The sequence below is a fragment of the Crotalus tigris genome, unplaced genomic scaffold (assembly GCF_016545835.1).
Source record: "Crotalus tigris isolate CLP2741 ecotype Arizona unplaced genomic scaffold, ASM1654583v1 scf7180000020943.996319, whole genome shotgun sequence".
Lineage (NCBI taxonomy): Eukaryota > Metazoa > Chordata > Lepidosauria > Squamata > Viperidae > Crotalus > Crotalus tigris.
In genome coordinates this window covers 126,766-145,519 of record NW_024098271.1, presented here as the reverse complement: position 1 = coordinate 145,519, position 18,754 = coordinate 126,766, and the positions used below count along the sequence as shown (strand labels likewise).

Sequence of the window (18,754 nt, the reverse complement as noted above, 5' to 3'; positions counted from 1 at the left end):
ATACTCCAGTGCATCATTTTAGCAACTGTGTTATATTTATAATCAGTTTCTGTGATATTCTTGCACTACCGTGTTTCCCCCAAAATAAGACCCGGTCTTATCTTTTTTTGCCTCCCAAAAAAGGTCTTATTTTCGGCCAATGTCTTACCCGCTTACCTTAGGACCGCCTCAGCCAGGCCTCCCATACCCTGACACTGTCGCGCCACTGCCTGAGTTCGTCGTGCCAATTGCTCTGCTGCTGCCACTCACTGGAGGTCACGAGGCTCATCACGCTGATCACACCACTGCCACTGGTAGCAACAAGAGGCTGCATAGCGCATCGTGCCGATCACTACTGGTTGTGGCAGGCCGCAACACTCGTCACACCAATCGCAAGTGGCACAATGAGCCTCGCAGCCTGCCACAAGCGGCAGCACCTCTGTGATTGGCGCGATGAGCCTCATGGCCTCCTGCTGCAACCAACAGCAACAGCGCAATGCACCATGTGGAGTGCAGCCACAGATGAACTCGGGCAGAGGCGCAACAGGTGTCAGCATGTGGGAGGCCTGGCTGCAGCAATCCTAAGGTAAGCGGGTGAAGGGTGCATGGAGCAACTACACCCCCCAACATTGACCTAATTTAATTTTTACATGTGTGCCTTGCCCCAAAACTAGGGCTTATTTTTGGGATAGGTTTTATATTGGGCGTATGTGTAAAAAAATCAAGCTAGGTCTTATTTTCGGGAAAGCACGGTAGCTTAAAATATGATATTTCTTTTGCTTCGTTGCACAATCTACACCCCAAATTATTTGGTCATTTTTCAATTCCAGCCTTGATTGCATTATTTCAAATAACTTGAACAATCAAAATCAAGTCTTCAATTTTTTTTTTAAAATTTTCCAATTGTAAGCCATTGCCAGGTTTCATCTTTATCCGCTTTCCCATCAACCTTTTGCAGAAGACCATGTAATGTCTATTGAGATTCTCAATCATCCAGGTCATGGTTGTTCCAAAGATGCTTTCCAAAAGGCAACTGGATCTTGTTTTTTTTTTTTTTTTCCTTGACAACATTTCACTTCTCATCCAAGAAGATTCTTCAGTTCAGTTCGGAAGTGAAACATTTTCAAGGGAAAAAAAAACAAGAAAGTCCAGGTGTTGTTTTTTTTTTTTTTTTTTTTGAAATCACCTTGGGAATGGTGTCAATATTCTTTTTATTACATTGTTTTGATATTCAAGTTTTGTTTCTTGTACATGCAGTAAGTTCCAATTTTTGACTTGCATCAGTGCTTGTCCTTGGCTGTCTTTTATATAATCAGCCAGTATATGCTTTTCTTTGTTGATAGCTTATTTGACTTAAAGTAAACCTATGCCTCTATTTCTGCGGGGCAGGTATAATCTATCAACATAACTATGGGGATGTAATGCATAGTGAATAATCAATTTCCTTTTTTCACTCCAAACTACCCAGTTCAGCTTGTGTCCAGTTAATAATTCCACCAGTGTGTCCTATTAGATGTATGGCCCAAGTACTGATGGTTCTGAGGGTGTTTCCCATTTAATTTTGTCTTTAGCAATTTTCTCACTCTTTGCATGTATTCTTTACTAATCACATTTTTAACTTGTCCATAATTGATGTTATCCAACTGTAAGATGCCCAGATATTTATAGGCATATGATGCTTGGACCATTTAGCATTTCAGTTCTATTACTATTCCAGATTTAACCCCAATTCATTGTTACTATAGCACATTTCTCTAGGCCAAAATCCATTGCTATATCTGTGCTAAAGATTCTTACACTTTGTCAATGACTGGATTTCAATTTTTTATTTTCAGTAGAGCTTCAGATGATCTATATAAAGCAAATGTGAGATCTCATTAGCATTTTTTTTGCTGTTTTGATACAAAATACATCTTCAAATTCTTTTATCCAGCATTTTTATTAAAATCTTTTTTAGATTCCCATAGATCTTTTCAAAATTCAATCTTTTCAGAATTTTTGTTGCCATTTATACTTTGATAGTATCATCTCTAGTCTGATTGAAATAGCTGATTTTACTAAAATTGGATGATTAGTGCCTTGTAGCATTCAATTTTCCTAGTTATTGCTGTTATTTGTTGCTTTCTGATTTCTAAATTTCTTCATTTTCTCATGGGCTTTAATTAGGCTTGTCTTCTTATATTCTTCAATTTTTGCTCTTTCATGATCTTTATTTATCTTGGCATCCAATCTGATCTCCCACTTTGGGATTGAATATGATCTAGCTTTTAGTTTTTTAATTTTTATACCCAGTTCTTCTGTAACCACCATTGTACAGCAAGCAATCCAGTCTGTTCAACAGATATTTTAATCCTTCAAGGGCATTATTTACATCATTCATTATAGGTGCCAGGTCTTTTTGGAGCACCACTTTCAATGCTGGCAGTCTTTATCTTTCTACTGGTAATTCTGCTTTCACCATAATTTTCTCTCTTAATTCTTCTGAGGAGGTTAGTCCATAGATTGCTTTAGTGCCAATTTATAGTTCTCTGTTGTTGTTATTACTTCTCTGTTGTTACTTAAGTGATCATTTCCATAATTCACATCATTATATTTCCAACTGTTGTTATTCGAGTTCCTTTTCCTGTTCTATTGTTTTTATAGTATCTTCCATTTTCACAATTTTTCTGAATCTCTTCCAGTTCGGTATAACTGAATATTTTATTTCTGTTAATGAATATCCTTCTATCTGCTACTCATTGTTCTGAGTGTTTGAGTCTGAATAAATTCTTTTCCACAGTCCAAACACGCACTTTAAGTATCCCTGCTTTGTTGACCCTGTTTATACCTTGTAATAGCAGGTCATTATGGTGCAATTTTCAAACACAGTATACGTTTATCTTGATTGAGGTTATTCTTCTTCCAGCAATGCTACAGAGTTAAGTCCTGGTTGCCAAGCCACAGCTCCTGAGTCCTGTTGCCCACTTGTTGCCAGATGACCAGGAATTCTAAAATTCTAAAAAAGGACATAGTCCTTGTTGACCTGGGCAATAACCAGTATAATGTTTTTCTGGTTTTTTTACCATATTAAATGGGTTGGTAGATACACTTAGTCTGGCTCCTTCCTGAAACCTTTCTGGCATGTGTGACCCTTCAGGTAGAATACACTACCACCAGCATAGCTCTCAAACTCATCAGGTTAATATTCATTATTATTTATTATGATTATTCAAAATGATGGTTGGTTGCATAATCAGCCATATGTTTAGAGTGGATTTGCCATTTTTATCCATCTACCAGGCCTTGCCAAGCACTTGGGATAGACAGATGCTGTTTGTTGGTGTTAACAGTATCAATGTAGGATATCAGCTGTTTCAAGTAATTGCCTTTTGCAATTAACTGATGGTGATTTTGTCAATGCTTATGAGGTTCAAGTGGTGCACCAGATGTTTTGGGATTGCACCCAAGGCACCTATTACTATTGGTATTAAATTTGTTTCTTTTGCCAAATTCATTCTATTTCTATTTGCAGGTCTTCATATTTTATGATTTTACTATTTTCTCCAATTCTTTCTCTTCTCTTAATTTTCAGAATAGCACAGTAAAACCCATTTTAGGAATATTAAAGCTAACCCTGATGAAGCTTTATAGCAACTAGTCTCTGTATTCTCCCCTGCACTGGTTAACCTTATTTCCACCCATGAACCTAAAATGGACAGTGAACAAAGATTGCTACTACCCAACTGGACACAGGTTAATAGTGAATAATAGTTTTCTGAAGATATAAGATTTAAATTTCATTTAAGAAAAAATTCAGTACTGCTTCTTTAAAAAAAAAATCCTCCTTTGCAACTTAAAACTCTTTTTTGCCTTAAAAAAACCCCCACTCCAATAGACTTGAGTTCTGGCTCACTTCGTAAGTCAAAAAAAAGCCTAAAGAACAAATAGTATATTTCTCTAAGAAGTCTGTCTACATCCTCAGGATTCAGAAGCTTGTGCCCTATAAGCTTATCATCTCACGCACAAAACAACGGCACCAAGTAGGTACATATAAAACTGTTTTCCCCAGCAAATTAAAGTGATCTTTCACTTAACAACTACCTTTTAAACAACTAAGATAAATTATACTGAATAGATGCAATGGCGATGTAAAAATATGGTTTACTCATTGCCATGACCACTAAAGTAAGATTACATATTTTCACTATTTACTGTGTTATAATAGGTTCCATTGAGGGGTCCCTGGTGCTCTCTGAGCTTGGTTGTTTTCTTGTAGACATTTCATAATCCTAACTAGTTTAGTCATTAGACTAGCACTGATAATGTTACCTAGTTTGGGACTAGCACTGATGATTTTACTTAGTTTGTGTAATGAAAGGTCTGCAAGAAAAAGAGCGTTGGCTTACCTGAACGCATGTTCTCAGCATGATGATGAAGAATCCACCTATGGGTTATTCCAGTCCTCCTGCCCAATCAGACTAAGTTGTCAAGTTGTCACGCCTCCTCATTATCTAGCTCCTCCCAGTTTCATCAAGGGCGTAGCCAATGACAACAGTTGGACATGATGACTCTCAAGCAGGTATTCATAAACGGAAGAAACAGGCCCCCAACCCCTAACTAACTAACAACTCGAAGGGAGGGCGTGGATTCTTCATCATGCTGAGAACATGCGTTCAGGTAAGCCAACGCTCTTTCTCCAGCATGATGACTGAAGAATCCACCTATGGGACGTACCAAAGCTCCTGAAGTCCCTACGGGTGGGAAATAGTTGGGGCCTGTGAATCTGATGGTGTCACCACTTGTTGCAAAATACGTCTACCGAAGGCGGCCTCAGCCGAAGCAAACTTGTCCAAGCGATAATACCTAATAAATGGGGAAAGCGTGGACCATGTCGCCGCCCTACAAATGTCTTCAATAGACGCTTGAGTAGCCCATGCAGCGGTTGTGGCAGCGCTGCGTGTGGAGTGAGCCGTCACATGACTAGGAATGGGTAGGGCAAGAGACGCGTAGGCTGCTGCAATACGAGCCCTAATCCGCCTACCTATAATGGAAGCTGAAACCTTTTGGCCCATTGAGGAAGGCTGGAAGGATATAAACAGGGCTTCTGATTTACAGAAAGAAGCTGTTCGTTTGATATAACAGCGTAAAGCTCTCCGCACGTCCAAAGAGTGCCATTGTCATACCAAGTCATGCGACGGGTGAGGACAGAAGTCCGGGAGAATAATCTCTAGTGCCCTATGGAACACAGTGTTTATTTTTGGAATAAATGAGGGATCTAATCGAAGAATCACCCTGTCCTCGTGAAACAAGCACAGGTCCTTCCTGATTGACAAGGCAGCTAATTCCGATATACGTCTAGCAGAAGTTATGGCTATCAGAAATGAGACCTTCAGCGACAGGTACCGCAAGGAACATGTTCTAAGTGGTTCGAAGGGGGAAGAGGTTAGAGCTTGTAAGACGTTGGGTAGATCCCAAGAGGGATACCTATGAATCACAGGGGGTTTGCTATTGGTAACTCCCTTTAGGAAAGATCTGATTGTAAGGCATCTAGACAAGGACTCTGAAGGGTCCCAAGAAAGCACCGTGAAAAGGGCTGCTAGCTGTCTACGGATAGTGTTGGATGACAACCCCTTGTTGATGCCCTCCAGTAAGTATTCTAACACCTAGGGGATGGTTACTTGTGACAGACTCACGTGATTCCTGTTGCACCAATGACAGAAGTTCTTCCACGTATGGTTGTAAATATGGTTAGTCGACGGTCTTCTGGCAACCTGAATCATATCAATCACCCCTGATGAATAGGATTCTCAAGTCAAGGTGCGGCATTCAAGTGCCAGACGGTCAATTGAAGCCATTGGGGATCTGGATGTTGAAGATCTCCCTGTGTCAACCAAATGCGATGGTCTGGAATCCTCCACGGAGCGGAGATGGAGCGGCTCACCAGGTCTGCAAACCATGGCCTTCTGGGCCAATGAGGAGCAATAAATATTACCTCCACCTGCTCCGTCAGGATCTTCCTGAAATCTGCTGGTAACAGAGGCAGTGGGGGAAAGGCATGCAAGAGGCCTCGCGGCCATTGGCTGCGTAGGGCGTCTGCCCCTTCCGCAACCCCAAGATGGGAACCGGGAGAAAAACCTGGGCAGTTGAGCATTCTCTGGCGAGGCGAACAGGTCCAGTTCCGGACGACCAAATCTGTCCGTGATCTCCCTGAAGACCTCCGGATGTAGCATCCACTCCAAATGGTCCACTATTGACATGCTGAGAAAATCTGCCTGCCGATTCGCCTCCCCCGAAATGTGTTCTGCCCTGATGGAGAGTAGGTGTTTCTCCGCCCAGGAGCTCGATGCCCAAACTTCTACCATAAGGGACTTTGACCGGGTACCCCCCTGCCGATTGACGTGGGCCTTTGCCGCCACGTTGTCTATCAGGACCAGCACATGTTGCCCCCTGATTACTGAGTGGAAATATCTGAAAGCTAAGTGGATCGCTCTGAGCTCCAACCAATTTATGCTGTGCCTCCGGTCTGTCTGTGACCACTGACCCTGAGCCATCTGTGTTTGGAGATGAGCACCCCAACCGAAAAGACTCGCGTCCGTGGTCATAGTGATGCGAGTGGGCTCTTTGAATAGGGTCCCCTTGCATATGGCCGAGGAAGCCCACCAGTTGAGAGAGACGAACCTGACGAGGGACACCCACCAGCTGGTTGGAGGTATTTATATGGAGTCTTTGATACGGAAGCAGAAACCATTGTAGGGCTCGAGCATGTAAATCGGGCCCACAGCACTATCGCTATGCAGGATATCAACTTCCCCAGTAGCTAAGAAAGGAGAGCTAATGTTACTGTCCTGTTCCTGCATACCTTGAGTGCCAGATCTCTGATGCTCTTGAGTCTTCCCTTTGATAGGTACACGTGACAATTGTCCATGTCGATCACCGCCCCCAGGTGTAACAGATGGGTCGATGGTGTTGTCTGGCTCTTTTTGAAATTTATTAAGAACCCATGGTTCTGAAGAGTCGTTATTGTGAGATCCAGATCTGACTGGGCGGATGTTGCTGACAGCGATTGGATCAGAATGTTGTCCAGATAACACTGGACGCGCACCAGAACCAACCTTAAATAGGCCGCCAGAACTGCCAATATTTTGATGAAGACCCTGGGGGGCGGAGGAAAGGCCGAACGGTAGGGCCCTGTATTGAAAATGACTGTTGAGGTAACAGAACCATAGGTATTTGCGATGTGCCAGATGGATAGGGATATGCAAATATGCTTCCTTGAGGTCTACTGATGTTGGAAGATCTCCCATCCTGATACTGCCTAGGATGGAGTGTAACGCCTGCATCTTGAACCTCCTGTATTGTAGGTGGAGGTTCAGCCCCTTGAAGTCTAGGAATGCTCTCCATCCTTCTGAGGATTTTGGAACTACAAATAGGATGGAATAATACCCCGATCCCTGTGGGGTCAATGGAACCTCCTCTATGGCTTGATGCTGAGGAGATGTCGGATGGCATCTTCCATGAGACCTCTTTTTATGTAATTTCTCATGGCTGGGCAAGAGACAAAATGATCTATTGGTTGAGATTTGAACTCCAGAGACAGATCTTCCCTTATGGTGCTCAGAACCCAGGAGTCTGTGGTGGTGCTTTCCCATTGGCGGACAAAGAGGGTTAGCCTGCCGCCAATGGGAGGGGTTCCCTCTGAGTCACTTGGTTCGGCAGAAGGGGCGGCCCCCTCTGCCACGGAAGGAAGGTTTGGTCTGGGATTGGTATTGGGATCTGTCCCTCTACCCCGCTCTGTCAAAGGGGCGGTCAGTTTTTGGAGTTGGGGATCTGTAAGCTGTCACTGTTCTGATGTGGATGCAGTCCGAAAGGACTGGCGGCAGCTGTAAGGGAGGTAATGCCTGTTGGATTTCCTAGCTAAGTGAGGAATTACTTTTTGCTTCTGCTTGTTCTCAATAAGGTATGGGGTCAATGCTTCCCCAAACAGTCGGCCTCCTATGAAGGGGGGCGATGGCTGCACGCCACTTGTGCTTGCTTTCAGCTCTCCAGTTCTTGAACCAAAGTAGCCTTCTGGCGACTACGCCGGAAGCCATTGCCCTGGCTGAATGCTTGGCCGAGTATATTGAAACATCCGCCATATACTCAGATGTGGCTATAAGGTTAGTAAGGTCCTGATGGATCCTAACCTCCTCCAGAGGGATCCTGCAATTGCCTGAGCCAGGTAATGGAAATCCTTGCTAAAAAAGGAAATGGAAGTTGTCGCCTTTGTAGCCCAAGCAGATACTAAGTTCAGACTTTTTATCTTCCGCCTTAAGGGCATCTGAGACATCCGCCGGAAGGCTGCCTGTAGAAACCAGAGGGGCTAAAGATTCATCCACCTTAGGCACCTCTAACAGGTCAGACAAGTTCTTTGCCATGTCTACAATCTTACGCTCAGATGCTCCTTGGGAAGGTTGAGCAGCTGGAGATTCCCATTGTCATGGGAATGGAATATGGGACATGGAATATGGAGGTGCTTGTCTAGCGGTTCGGCAAATAGAGGATTTGAGTCTTGATCTGGAAGGCTGAGGGGCCGGAGCAGAGGCGGAGGAAAGCTTGCTCGCTGCACAGCCCTGTACAGCAATGATGGAAAGAGCAAAGCATTGAATAGCTCTGCCATGGGCTGAGACTCATGGGTAGGCTCCTCGCACTCAGACCAGCGGTCCCCCCTCTTCGTCATAATCCGAGACATTGGGAGACTCGGAGTCTGGATATCGGGATGGGGAAACCTACCTGAACGATCCGCTGGAGGTCAAGATAAGGAAGCTGGTGCAGAGGAAGGACCAGGAACTGGAGACGCCTGGTGGATACCCAAAGATGCCACGGCTTGTATCACCCCCTGTGATATCCACGATTGGAGTTGTGCTAAAAAAGAAGGCTCTAGCGGTGGTCAAGACCCCACAGCCATTAGGAGTTAATGTAGCAGTGGGCACAGATGATGGGCCGGGCAAATCAAGGTCATCCCCAAACATGGGGGGACCCACCTGACCAAAGGTCTGTTCAGAGACCTGCTGGATGGCGCTCATAGGCGACCATGCTCCCGATGTGGAAGGCACATGTGTCTCTGATGGGGATGTACCAGGAGGTATATAATCCTGTTCAGTTGACAAGTGTTGGGCCCGAGAGAATTGCTTCTCCAGAACTCTATGTGTTCTGTCAGCCATCTTATCAATTGTCTTACCAGCCTTCCTGCCATATTTAGATTTTGCTTTGGCCTTACCTGTAGGCGCTTCAGAAACCGGCTCGGCTTGGACCAAGGCGTTGCCTATGTCCAAAGGCTGTGGCTCGTTGTGTTCTGCCATGCTGAAGTAATGCCCCCAAGCAGGATTCAGGAATTGAGTGACCCTGCAGTAGACGTCAGGAGCCCTCAGCGGGACTGACTGCACGTGGAGAAGAAACGTGAGCCGGACACTGGCAACCTGGGCTCACGCTGGGCACTATGAAGCGCTCATCACCAATATGCTGGACACACTTTCAATCAGATCAGGATGGTGACAAAATCACACGTGTCTCGCTAGTGGCAATGGTCAGGATCCAGTAGGCAACCACTAGGTGTGGGGTGGCAGAACTCAGACAAGGGATGGCGAGCAGGGCCTTTGCAATATAATTGTCCCAAATGCTGCTGATTGCAAATGAATAGAGGATCCTGAAACAGAACCTTAATCGCACATTAGGATGAAAATATATATAAGAAAGGCAATATTAATGAAATTTTGAGGTAATTATAAACAACCAACTCCAAAATGGCGTCCCTCCCTGTCCTGGGCGTTTCCCAATGAGCCAGTAGTTGGCAAAATGACGATTGCTTCGATTCAGAAGAAAGAAACTGGCTTCGCTAGAGGGGAGTGGGAGAAGGAACGGACCCCAGTTGAATCCCAAAAGGACTATGTTAGTAAATAATAAAAGGAGCAAAAATGAGGCTTTTTTTCTAAGTGCCCACCACACAGCAATGAGGCTTCACCTCCCTTAGAGGCAGCCGAATAAATGGCTCTGGAAACAATAATGACTTTGTTTTAAACCAATTTTGCACAGTAAGCAAGGAGGAAGCTTGCTAACAGTCTGAATGCAACAATTAACTTTAACTTTGGGAATCCAAAATGGCCACCGCTAGGAGGACTCTGACTGATCCCAGTCAGAGAAAGCTCCACATGGCCTCAAAATGGCTGCTGCCACAAGGAACTGGCTGTAGTTCCCAAATACTGACCAAAAACAATCTCCTTATCTAGTGAGAGGAAGGGAACACCCCCCCCCACCTTGATGTTACCCTGGGAATTAAGGCAGCTAACTGGATAGTTAGGAAAATATAGGCAGACACTCCCCCCAGCAGGAGAGGGATAATCTCTGCTCCCAGGCAATAGAAGGAAAGAGAAAGAAGGAAGGCAGACAAAATTACCAAAACTCCCCAGAGAAAGAAAACTAGTCTCCAGGAAGAATCCACCAATGAATTAAATATCTAGCCTGACCTGCTTTTCATGAAGAGTCAAATTATTACGTCCTCATGGGCGAAAGACTAAGATGAAACTGGGAGGAGCTAGATAATGAGGAGGCGTGACAACTTGACAACTTAGTCTGATTGGGCAGGAGGACTGGAATAACCCATAGGTGGATTCTTCAGTCATCATGCTGGAGAACAATCAAGCTCAGAGAGCACCAAGAACCCCCCATTTCAACCTTGAGCTACAAATATTCTCCTTTATTGGTAGACTTCCATTACTGGTATCTTTACATCTACCTCAAGTTTTCCCCCAATTAGGTCTTCAAAATACCAAGGAACTTCCACAACTTTATGACTACACTAAGTAGCAATGTCAGCAAATAGATCTACTTTAAAAAGCACAAGTTCAAATCTCGTCCCAGACCATTATTTGATTATACAATGAAAATTTACCCTCTAAAAGAATATCAAAATGTAACATTTACACAGTATATTAATCATAAGGCTAATGATAAATATGTATCAATATGATAAATCTTCAGAATCAGTTAAACCTATAATACAATGGAAACTAATTGAATAGAAAAATAAGTACAATTTGTAGGAATCAGGAAAAGATAACATAAAGGAAGTAAGATAAACACATAGGCAAAAAAAATTAGCTGGTTCTTAGAGTGGGAAAGGAAAAAGACAAGCTGAATAAGATAAGAGGAAAGACACAATGAATTGAAAAACAGGAAAGAACCTATTGTTCAAAGGGGGTCATAAATATCCACAGAGTTTAAAATAAACCATTTAAATGTCTAATTTTTCTTATTATTATTGTATATGTGAATATGATTTAATATGGTATCAGGAAATGTGTATAGGCGATCAGAAAGAGTGTAACCTCATAGTACCTCAGCCAATGGGGAATGAGGAGGGATGTAGCGGCTGGGGACAGGACTGTATAAAAGAAGGAAATATTTTGGGCTAAAACTTTGGAGAGAACCAAGCTTTGATAGCTTCTCTCCCCACTTATTACAATAAACGAAACAAAAGGCCTTCACTGTGTCTTGGCTTGTTATTGGTCAGGCGAGCTTGCCTCTGGTCACGAAGGAAAGTAGCCACGAGCACATAACACTAATAACAAAAAGCAAACAAACAAAATAAATAAAAACAGATAACCAAAATATCCAAAGATAATAATGATAAAGCTTTTCATATACACTGCTGTATATGTTCTACATATATAAGCTCTATAAAGGGGAAAAAATCAGCAGAAGAATCAAAACAAAACACTAAGAAACAAAAGAGGTAAGTGAAGTCAAGTGAATCTAATTTATCCACTCCCATTCTAGTTCTGTGTAGTAGACAGTAAATTTACTAATTAAAACTTTTCTGCCAAAATAAAGTTAAGTCGTTTTGAAGCATTCCCCTATAATTCAAATAAGAACTTCAAATATGAAGAACTTGATTTGAGCAAAACTCACCAATTTGACAGCTATTTTATATATTCCACATTTCAACTTATTCTGCCTTGAAAGCATTAACTTACTTAAAATTTTGAAACAATTTTTAAAATGTTTTAAAAGTAGCAAAATAAAATTATATTTCATATTGTATTATCAGTATAATTTTATTTTGCTACATTTTAAACATTTTAAAAATTGTTTCAAAATTTTATGGATTGTAATTCTCAAGATACTTAAAGCTATTGAACTAAAGCTACAAACTTCAATTCTCCTCTGCCAAACAGTTATAGAGGCAAATTCTGATTTACAATAATAATTTCTAATCATGCCTCATAATAAAAAAGATGACATTTTCCTTAGTACTGGAATGCAATGGGGCGTTGTCTTACCTGAACGCCTTTTTTCAACATGACAATGGAGAATCCACAAATGAGTTAGCTTCATTTTCTGCCCATATAGACTAAGTCAGCCAAGTTGCCACGCCTCTCTCCCTGGGGCAGGAACCCAGTCTTGACTGAGGCACAACCTTGGCTATGCTTCAAATATATGTTGGCTAAATTTTCCCTGTTACAGGACCTGGTAGGCCCTACGGGTGGGCGTGGATTCCCCATCGTCATGCTGAGAAAAGACATTCAGGTAAAACAACATCCCTTCTCCAGCATGATGAGTGGAGAATCCACCAATGGGACGTTCCAAAGCCTCACTGTCCCTGTGGGTGGGAAGCAGTCTGGGCCTGTCCCATTCTCTGAAACTACGCATTGGGGGACCCTTCTGCCAAATGAGGCCTCTGCAGATGTGAATTTATCTAACTTATAGTGTTTTATAAAGGGGGAAGGCGACATCCACATCGCTGCCCCACATATTTCCTCAATTGACGCCTGAGTGGCCCACGCTGCTGATGTTGCAGCACTGTGAGTGGAATGGGTGATGATTTCATTAGGAACAGGGAGCGATAACCCTTGGTATGCTCCTACTATACAATTCCTAATCCATCTGCCAATTGTGGACGCCATGACCTTCTGACCTCTTGATTGAGGCTGGAAGGATACGAACAGGGCCTACGATTTGCGAAAGGGTGCCGTTTGCTTTATGTACTGCTTTAAGGCCCTGCGAATGTCCAGAGTGTGCCATTTGTGTTCCAATTCATGGGAAGGCTGGGGACAAAAGTCTGGTAGCATTACCTCCTATGACCTATGGAACAAGGAATTTACCTTTGGAATGAAGGAGGGGTCCAGACGTAGGATCACCCTGTCTGGGAAGAAGATGCAAAGGTCCTCCCTAACTGATAATGCTGCCAACTCTGAAATGCGTCTAGCCAAAGTTATGGCGATCAGGAATGCAACCTTAAGTATCAGGTACTGTAAGGTACAGGTTCGGATAGGCTCGAATGGAGATGAGGTAATGGCCTGTAAGACCCTGGACAGGTCCCAAGAGGGATATCTGTGGACCACGGGTGGTCTGCTGTTAGTTGCGCCCTTGATAAAGGATTGCACTATGGTGTGTTTGGCCAATGGTTCAGAGTTGCCATGCATGGGGATGGTGGACAAGGCGGCTACCTGTCTGCAGATTGTGTTGGGTGCTAAGCCCTTTCTTAGCCCCTCCCACAGGTAGTCTAGGATTCTTTGAATGGTAATTCTAAAGGGATCTAATTGCTGTCTTGTGCACCAGGTACAGAAATTTCTCCACGTAGAGTCATAAATTCTGTTGGTTGCAGGCCTTCTTGAGGCCTGGATTGTGTTAATGACGTCTGGTGAATAAAACTCCCCTGTTAGGAGGCTCCGTTCAAGTGCCAGGTGGTTAACTGGAGCCACTGAGGTTATGGATGTTGTAGGGCCCCTTGGCTGAGGGAGATTTGGTCATGCGGAATCCTCCATGGAGGAGATACTGAGAGACTTACAAGGTCGGCAAACCACGGCCATCTTGGCCAGTGTGAAGCAATAAAAATCACCTCTGCTTGTTCCTGCAGTATCTTTCGGATGGTTGCTAGCATCAGCGGGAGAGGAGGGAAAGCATATAGCAGACCCTTGGGCCAAGGCCCCTGGAGCGCATCTGCTCTTTCCGCCCCTGGTGGTGGGAAGCGGGAGAAGAACCACGGAAACTGGGCATTCCTCGGGCTGGCGAATAGGTCCAGCACTGGGAGGCCGAACTTCTCTGATGCCTCTCTGACGAGATCTGGATGCAAACTCCACTCCAAGTGGTCTATTGTTGACCTGCTCAGGGAGTCCATTTGTTGATTTGCCACTCCCGATATGTGCTCGGCCCTGAGGGAGGTGAGCCTGATCTCTGCCCAGGTTCCCATCGATCGAGCCTTGGCCATGAGAGATCTGGATCGTGTACTCCCGTCGATTGACATGGGCCTTTGCTGCCACGTTGTCTGTGAGAACTAGGATGTGTTGATTCGCCACTGAGTTGCAAAAGTGGCGTAGGGCCAGGTGAATGGTTCTGAGCTCTAACCAGTTTGTGTCTCAGATCCGATGTGGACCATTGGCCCTGTGCCAGCTGTGATTGCAGGTGTGTTCCCCAGCCAAATAGGCTGGCATCCATAGTCAGGATGAATCGGGTGGGTTCCTTGAACAGAGAACCCCTTCCTGCTGCTGGGGACAACTACCATTGGAGGGACTTCAGGACCTGTGGTGGAACTCTGACTCTCTGTTTGGAGGAGCTGGTTCCTCCTTTCTGGAACGGTAGCAGAAATCACTGCAGGCTTCTGGAGTGTAATCGTGCCCAGGGCATGACTGCTATAAAAGAGATCATGTTTCCCAGTAGTTGGGAGAGTGTGGCCAGAGTTGTGACCCGTCTTGTTCGAATCTGACTGAGCAGGACTCGAATGCTGGATTGATGTTCTCGAGATAGATAGACCTCACACTTCCTTGTGTCTATCACGGCTCTCAGATGAAGGAGGCGGGTCGATGGAGTTGTTTGACTCTTTTGGAAGTTTACTGAGAACCCGTGGTTTTGAAGAATTGTTAGAGTTAATGTCAGATCCGACTGTGCCGCTTGAGCGGAGGAGGACTGAATGAGAATGTCATCCAGGTAGCACTGGATGCGTACAGGTATGGTTCGTAAGTGTGCGGCGAGTGTCACCAGTACTTGTGTGAACACTCTGGGGGCCGACGAAAGGCCGAAGGGCAGAGCTCTGTACTAACCATGTTGACCTGCATAATAGAATCTGAGAATCTTCCAATGTTCTGGAAGTATGGGAATGTATAAGTAAGCCTCCATCAGATCTATGGATGTTAGGAGGTCTCCTGATGCCGGCCAATATAGACTGTAGTCTACATTTTGAACCTTTTGTATATCAGGTGATTGTTTAGACTTTTTAGATCTAGGATTGCTCTCCAACCCCCCTAGCTCTTTGGGATTGTGAATAGGATGGAATAGAACCCCTGTCCCTGTTGTTCCACAGGTACTGGCTTTATGGCCTGGATTTCCAGGAGATGCTGGATGGCCTCCCTGAGGAGGCCCCGCTTGATCGGATCCCTGGGTGATGGACAAAGGACGAAGTGGTTCGGGGGTTTGGAGATGAATTCTAGAGAAAGGCCAAATCTGACAGTGTTTAGGACCCAAAAATCCGTGGTGGTGGCTTGCCATCTGTGTGCGAAGAGGGCCAGCCTGCTGCCCATGGGGGAGGACTCCCCGCCATCACTTGGATTTATGAAAGGGATGGCGCCTCGCTCCTCGAAAGAGCCACTTCAACTGGAATTTCTGTTATCGGATCGGTGATGTCTGATCTGGACTGAAAGGGGCGGGAGAAAGAGGGCTCTGAGCCCGTTTCTGATCTGAACGGTTGTCTGCGAGCGTAGGTAGAGACTCTCCTCTCAACCCTCCTTGAGAGGTGAGCCATGACCTTGCGTTTATCCTTGTTTTCTATCAAATAAGGGTTCAAGGCTCATCGAAGAGTCAGCCACCCCTGTAAGGCATAGCAGCTAACCACCACTTTGCCTTGATGTCTGCTCGCCATTGTCTGAGCCACAGTAATCTGCGGGCTGTGATGTTGGACGCAATTGCTCTGGCAGAGTAGTTGGCGTCGTGTAACAATCAGTCTGCCATGAACTCCGCCGCAGCCACCAACCTCCTTAGGTCATGGTGGGTTCTTTCCTGGTCTGGGGAAACCCTGGCCTGGAGTTGTTGCAACCAGAGCAACGAAGTCCTAGTGAAGAATGAGTTAGATATGGCTGCCCTGATCGCCCAGGCTGAGGCCTGGTATGTTCTGCGAAAGTCAATTCCGCTTTCCTGTCCTGACTTCAAGGCCTCCGCTGCATCCCCAGATACCATAGATGGCGAAACTAGGGCTGCTAGCAGTTCAGAACCTCTATCACCTCTGATAAGGCAGGGTCTATGTTGAATAGTTTCTTGTCTGTCCCTCCCATTGAGGGGAAGGATCCTGGTGCCCCCCCCCCATTTTTTCTGTATTGTATTAAAAAAGGGAGGGGGCAGGGAATATATTGTTGTGTGTAGGTGGGTTCTGGAAAAAACCCTGTTATTCGTGTCCTGACTCATAGAGGGTCCCTCCTGAGGGATCCTTGGCCTCTTAATCTTTGCTGTGCTGCTGGCCTTGTGGAGCAGGGATTTTAAAAGGATCGGATTGAAGAGGCCTACAAATGGTGGGTGGGGGGTCTGGGGATATATCCTTGTTCTCTGAGAGCCTCTAATCCATTTGCTCATAGTCCCCAATTGGGGACCTCCTGCTTCTAGAAGAGCGAAATGGGGAGATTGATCCCTGATACGCCGTAGCTTCCTCTTGGGAAAGGTAGGATCGGCCTCTTGATACTACGGACCCAGCTCTGGTCTCGATGCCTTGTGGAGGCAATGCCCTAGGCGACTGCCTGGACTATCAGGGACTGTAAGCGTTCTGGTGAAAGGGCTCCCTGATTGTGTGTAGGACGGGTTCCCTCCACTAAGACTGCATCGGGTATCTCCGGGCTCTCAGACCCTTCGCTCAAAGGGGATCTCTCTGCCTGTTCTGTCTCAGCCTCTGCTTTCAGGGGCTCCTGAATAGACATTGGTGGGCCAAATATCTCATCCTCTGTGTAAACCAGAGGGACTAGTCCGTCTCCTGCTGTGTTTTGCCTCTTTTCAGCTCTGGAGAACTGTTTCTCTAGAACCTGGTGTCTTCGTTTTGCCTCCTTGTCAGTGGCCTTAGAGGATCTTTTGCCAGAAATTGCCTTGGCCTTGATCCTTCCCGCTGCTTCCTGACTGGATGATCTTGATCTCTTACATCCAGGGGGACTGATGGAGGAATCCTGTGCTGCTTGAGCCACATTGATGTCTGCCATTGCTACAGGAGATATCTCAGTGTAATGACTGAAAGGAATCTCGTGGTGAGGAGCCAGATGAGGTCAGCTCAGGTAACTGAGCAATCTGGTAGTGACTGGAAAAGCAGTCCAAGTGCTAAGTCCACTCAATGTCACAGTCACACCTCTATGCTCCATTTAATGTCCAACACTCCCTCATGTTGCTGGTGGTGACAAGATCAATTTAATGATACGACTGGCACTCAATTGATAGGCAGACAGTTCAAATAACCTCTGATATCATTTGATTCCTCTTCCTCCTATTTATTTATTTATTTTTAAAATCTGGCCTGTCGGTAGCTCAGTTTGCAAGACCTGCTAGTTTGCTAGCGGGGGGGGGGGGATGGCTCAGTTTGCAAGACCTGCTAGTTTGCTAGTGAGGGGAGGGTGGAGGGTTGACGACGCGCTCCCCTTCTCCCTTCCGGTCAGAGCTTCTCCGCTCATGCTAGTTTGCCAGCAAGCGGGGTGGGGGGTGGCGATGCGCTCCCTGTCTCCTTTCCGGCGTTCGTGCCTTTCCCAGATTAAATTGGAAGGCTTGGGGCTAAAAATATATGCTGTGCCAGTCCGGGCCTGCTGTGCCTTACCGGCGCTGTAACTGAAAAAACCAAGTGATGCCCGGCCTGAGCAATTCTTCAAGAGAGCTGGCAAGTCAGTTCTTTTTTAAATTTCGCGGGCTTTAACAATGGCGGCCGCAAGACTCGTCTATGAATTGATGCTTTAAAATTCGCTCCCTATGGCTGGGGAGTGAAGGGGATTAATCCAGAGGCTCAACGATGGCTAGGTTGAAATCTTGAAATCCTACCACCTGGGAGGGGAAGATTCCCCCTCCAGCTCTAAAGACCACAAACAGTTAAAATGGTGATCAGCTCTTTGTTAGTCGGCCAATGATCAGCTGTGGCTTCAGGAAGCCTGTCGGAGCCGCTCCGCATGGCAGAAGCAGTAACAAGCAAATGGCTGTTCACCTACTACCCCTCCGGACCTCCAAGGCAAAGAAATTAAATTAATACGACCTGATCTGTTGAATTGGATTCTAGAGCCAAGAAGTGTGTCCTCTTGGGCGAAAGACTAACTCGAGACTGTGTTCCCGCCCCAGGGAGAGAGGCGTGGTAACTTGGCTGACTTAGTCTATAGGGGCAGAAGATGAAGTTAATCCATTGGTGGTTTCTCCACTCATCATGCTGGAGAACATTAAATTCCTAAATGTTTGTATTTTAGCATTTTCTCAGATATAACCAATCAACAGTTCAATCCCTAAAATGAAAAAAACAAAATTTCCACTTCTCAAGGAAAACAAGGAATTTAGATTAATGCAAACCTTTATATGGAATATACCTGTAATATAAAAGAAAATAATTTTTCCAAGGTCTAATTCCACTCTATAAACCATGTTAATGCAGCTATTAGGCATAAATGAAAAGAAGTAAACAATTGTTTATGCCACTTGGAATCTGTCACTTATTTTCCCAGGAAAATCTACTCTAGCTGTTGAATCTAAGTTTGAGCAATACTATTAGCTTTATTTGCCTGTATGATTCTTGATCATTTTTTTTTCTGAGTACTGTTAAAACACTGAACTT

At 44.9% G+C, this 18,754-nt stretch overlaps 1 protein-coding gene across 6 annotated transcripts in view; it reads right to left on the bottom strand.

Moving 5' to 3' along the window:
• Nucleotides 1-18,754, bottom strand: part of LOC120319737 (SR-related and CTD-associated factor 4-like) — a 79,674-nt gene that overhangs the window by 45,484 nt on the left and 15,436 nt on the right. For 5 of the 6 annotated variants that reach the window (XM_039368877.1, XM_039368882.1, XM_039368879.1 and 2 more), the window contains exon 1: nucleotides 5,652-5,789. The exons of the other annotated variant lie outside the window; for it this stretch is intronic. In XM_039368877.1, the coding sequence (XP_039224811.1) occupies nucleotides 5,652-5,738 (87 nt within the window). In that variant the 5' untranslated portion in view covers nucleotides 5,739-5,789. Of the gene's footprint in view, nucleotides 1-5,651; nucleotides 5,790-18,754 lie in introns of those variants that run through there. 6 annotated transcript variants of the gene reach the window in all.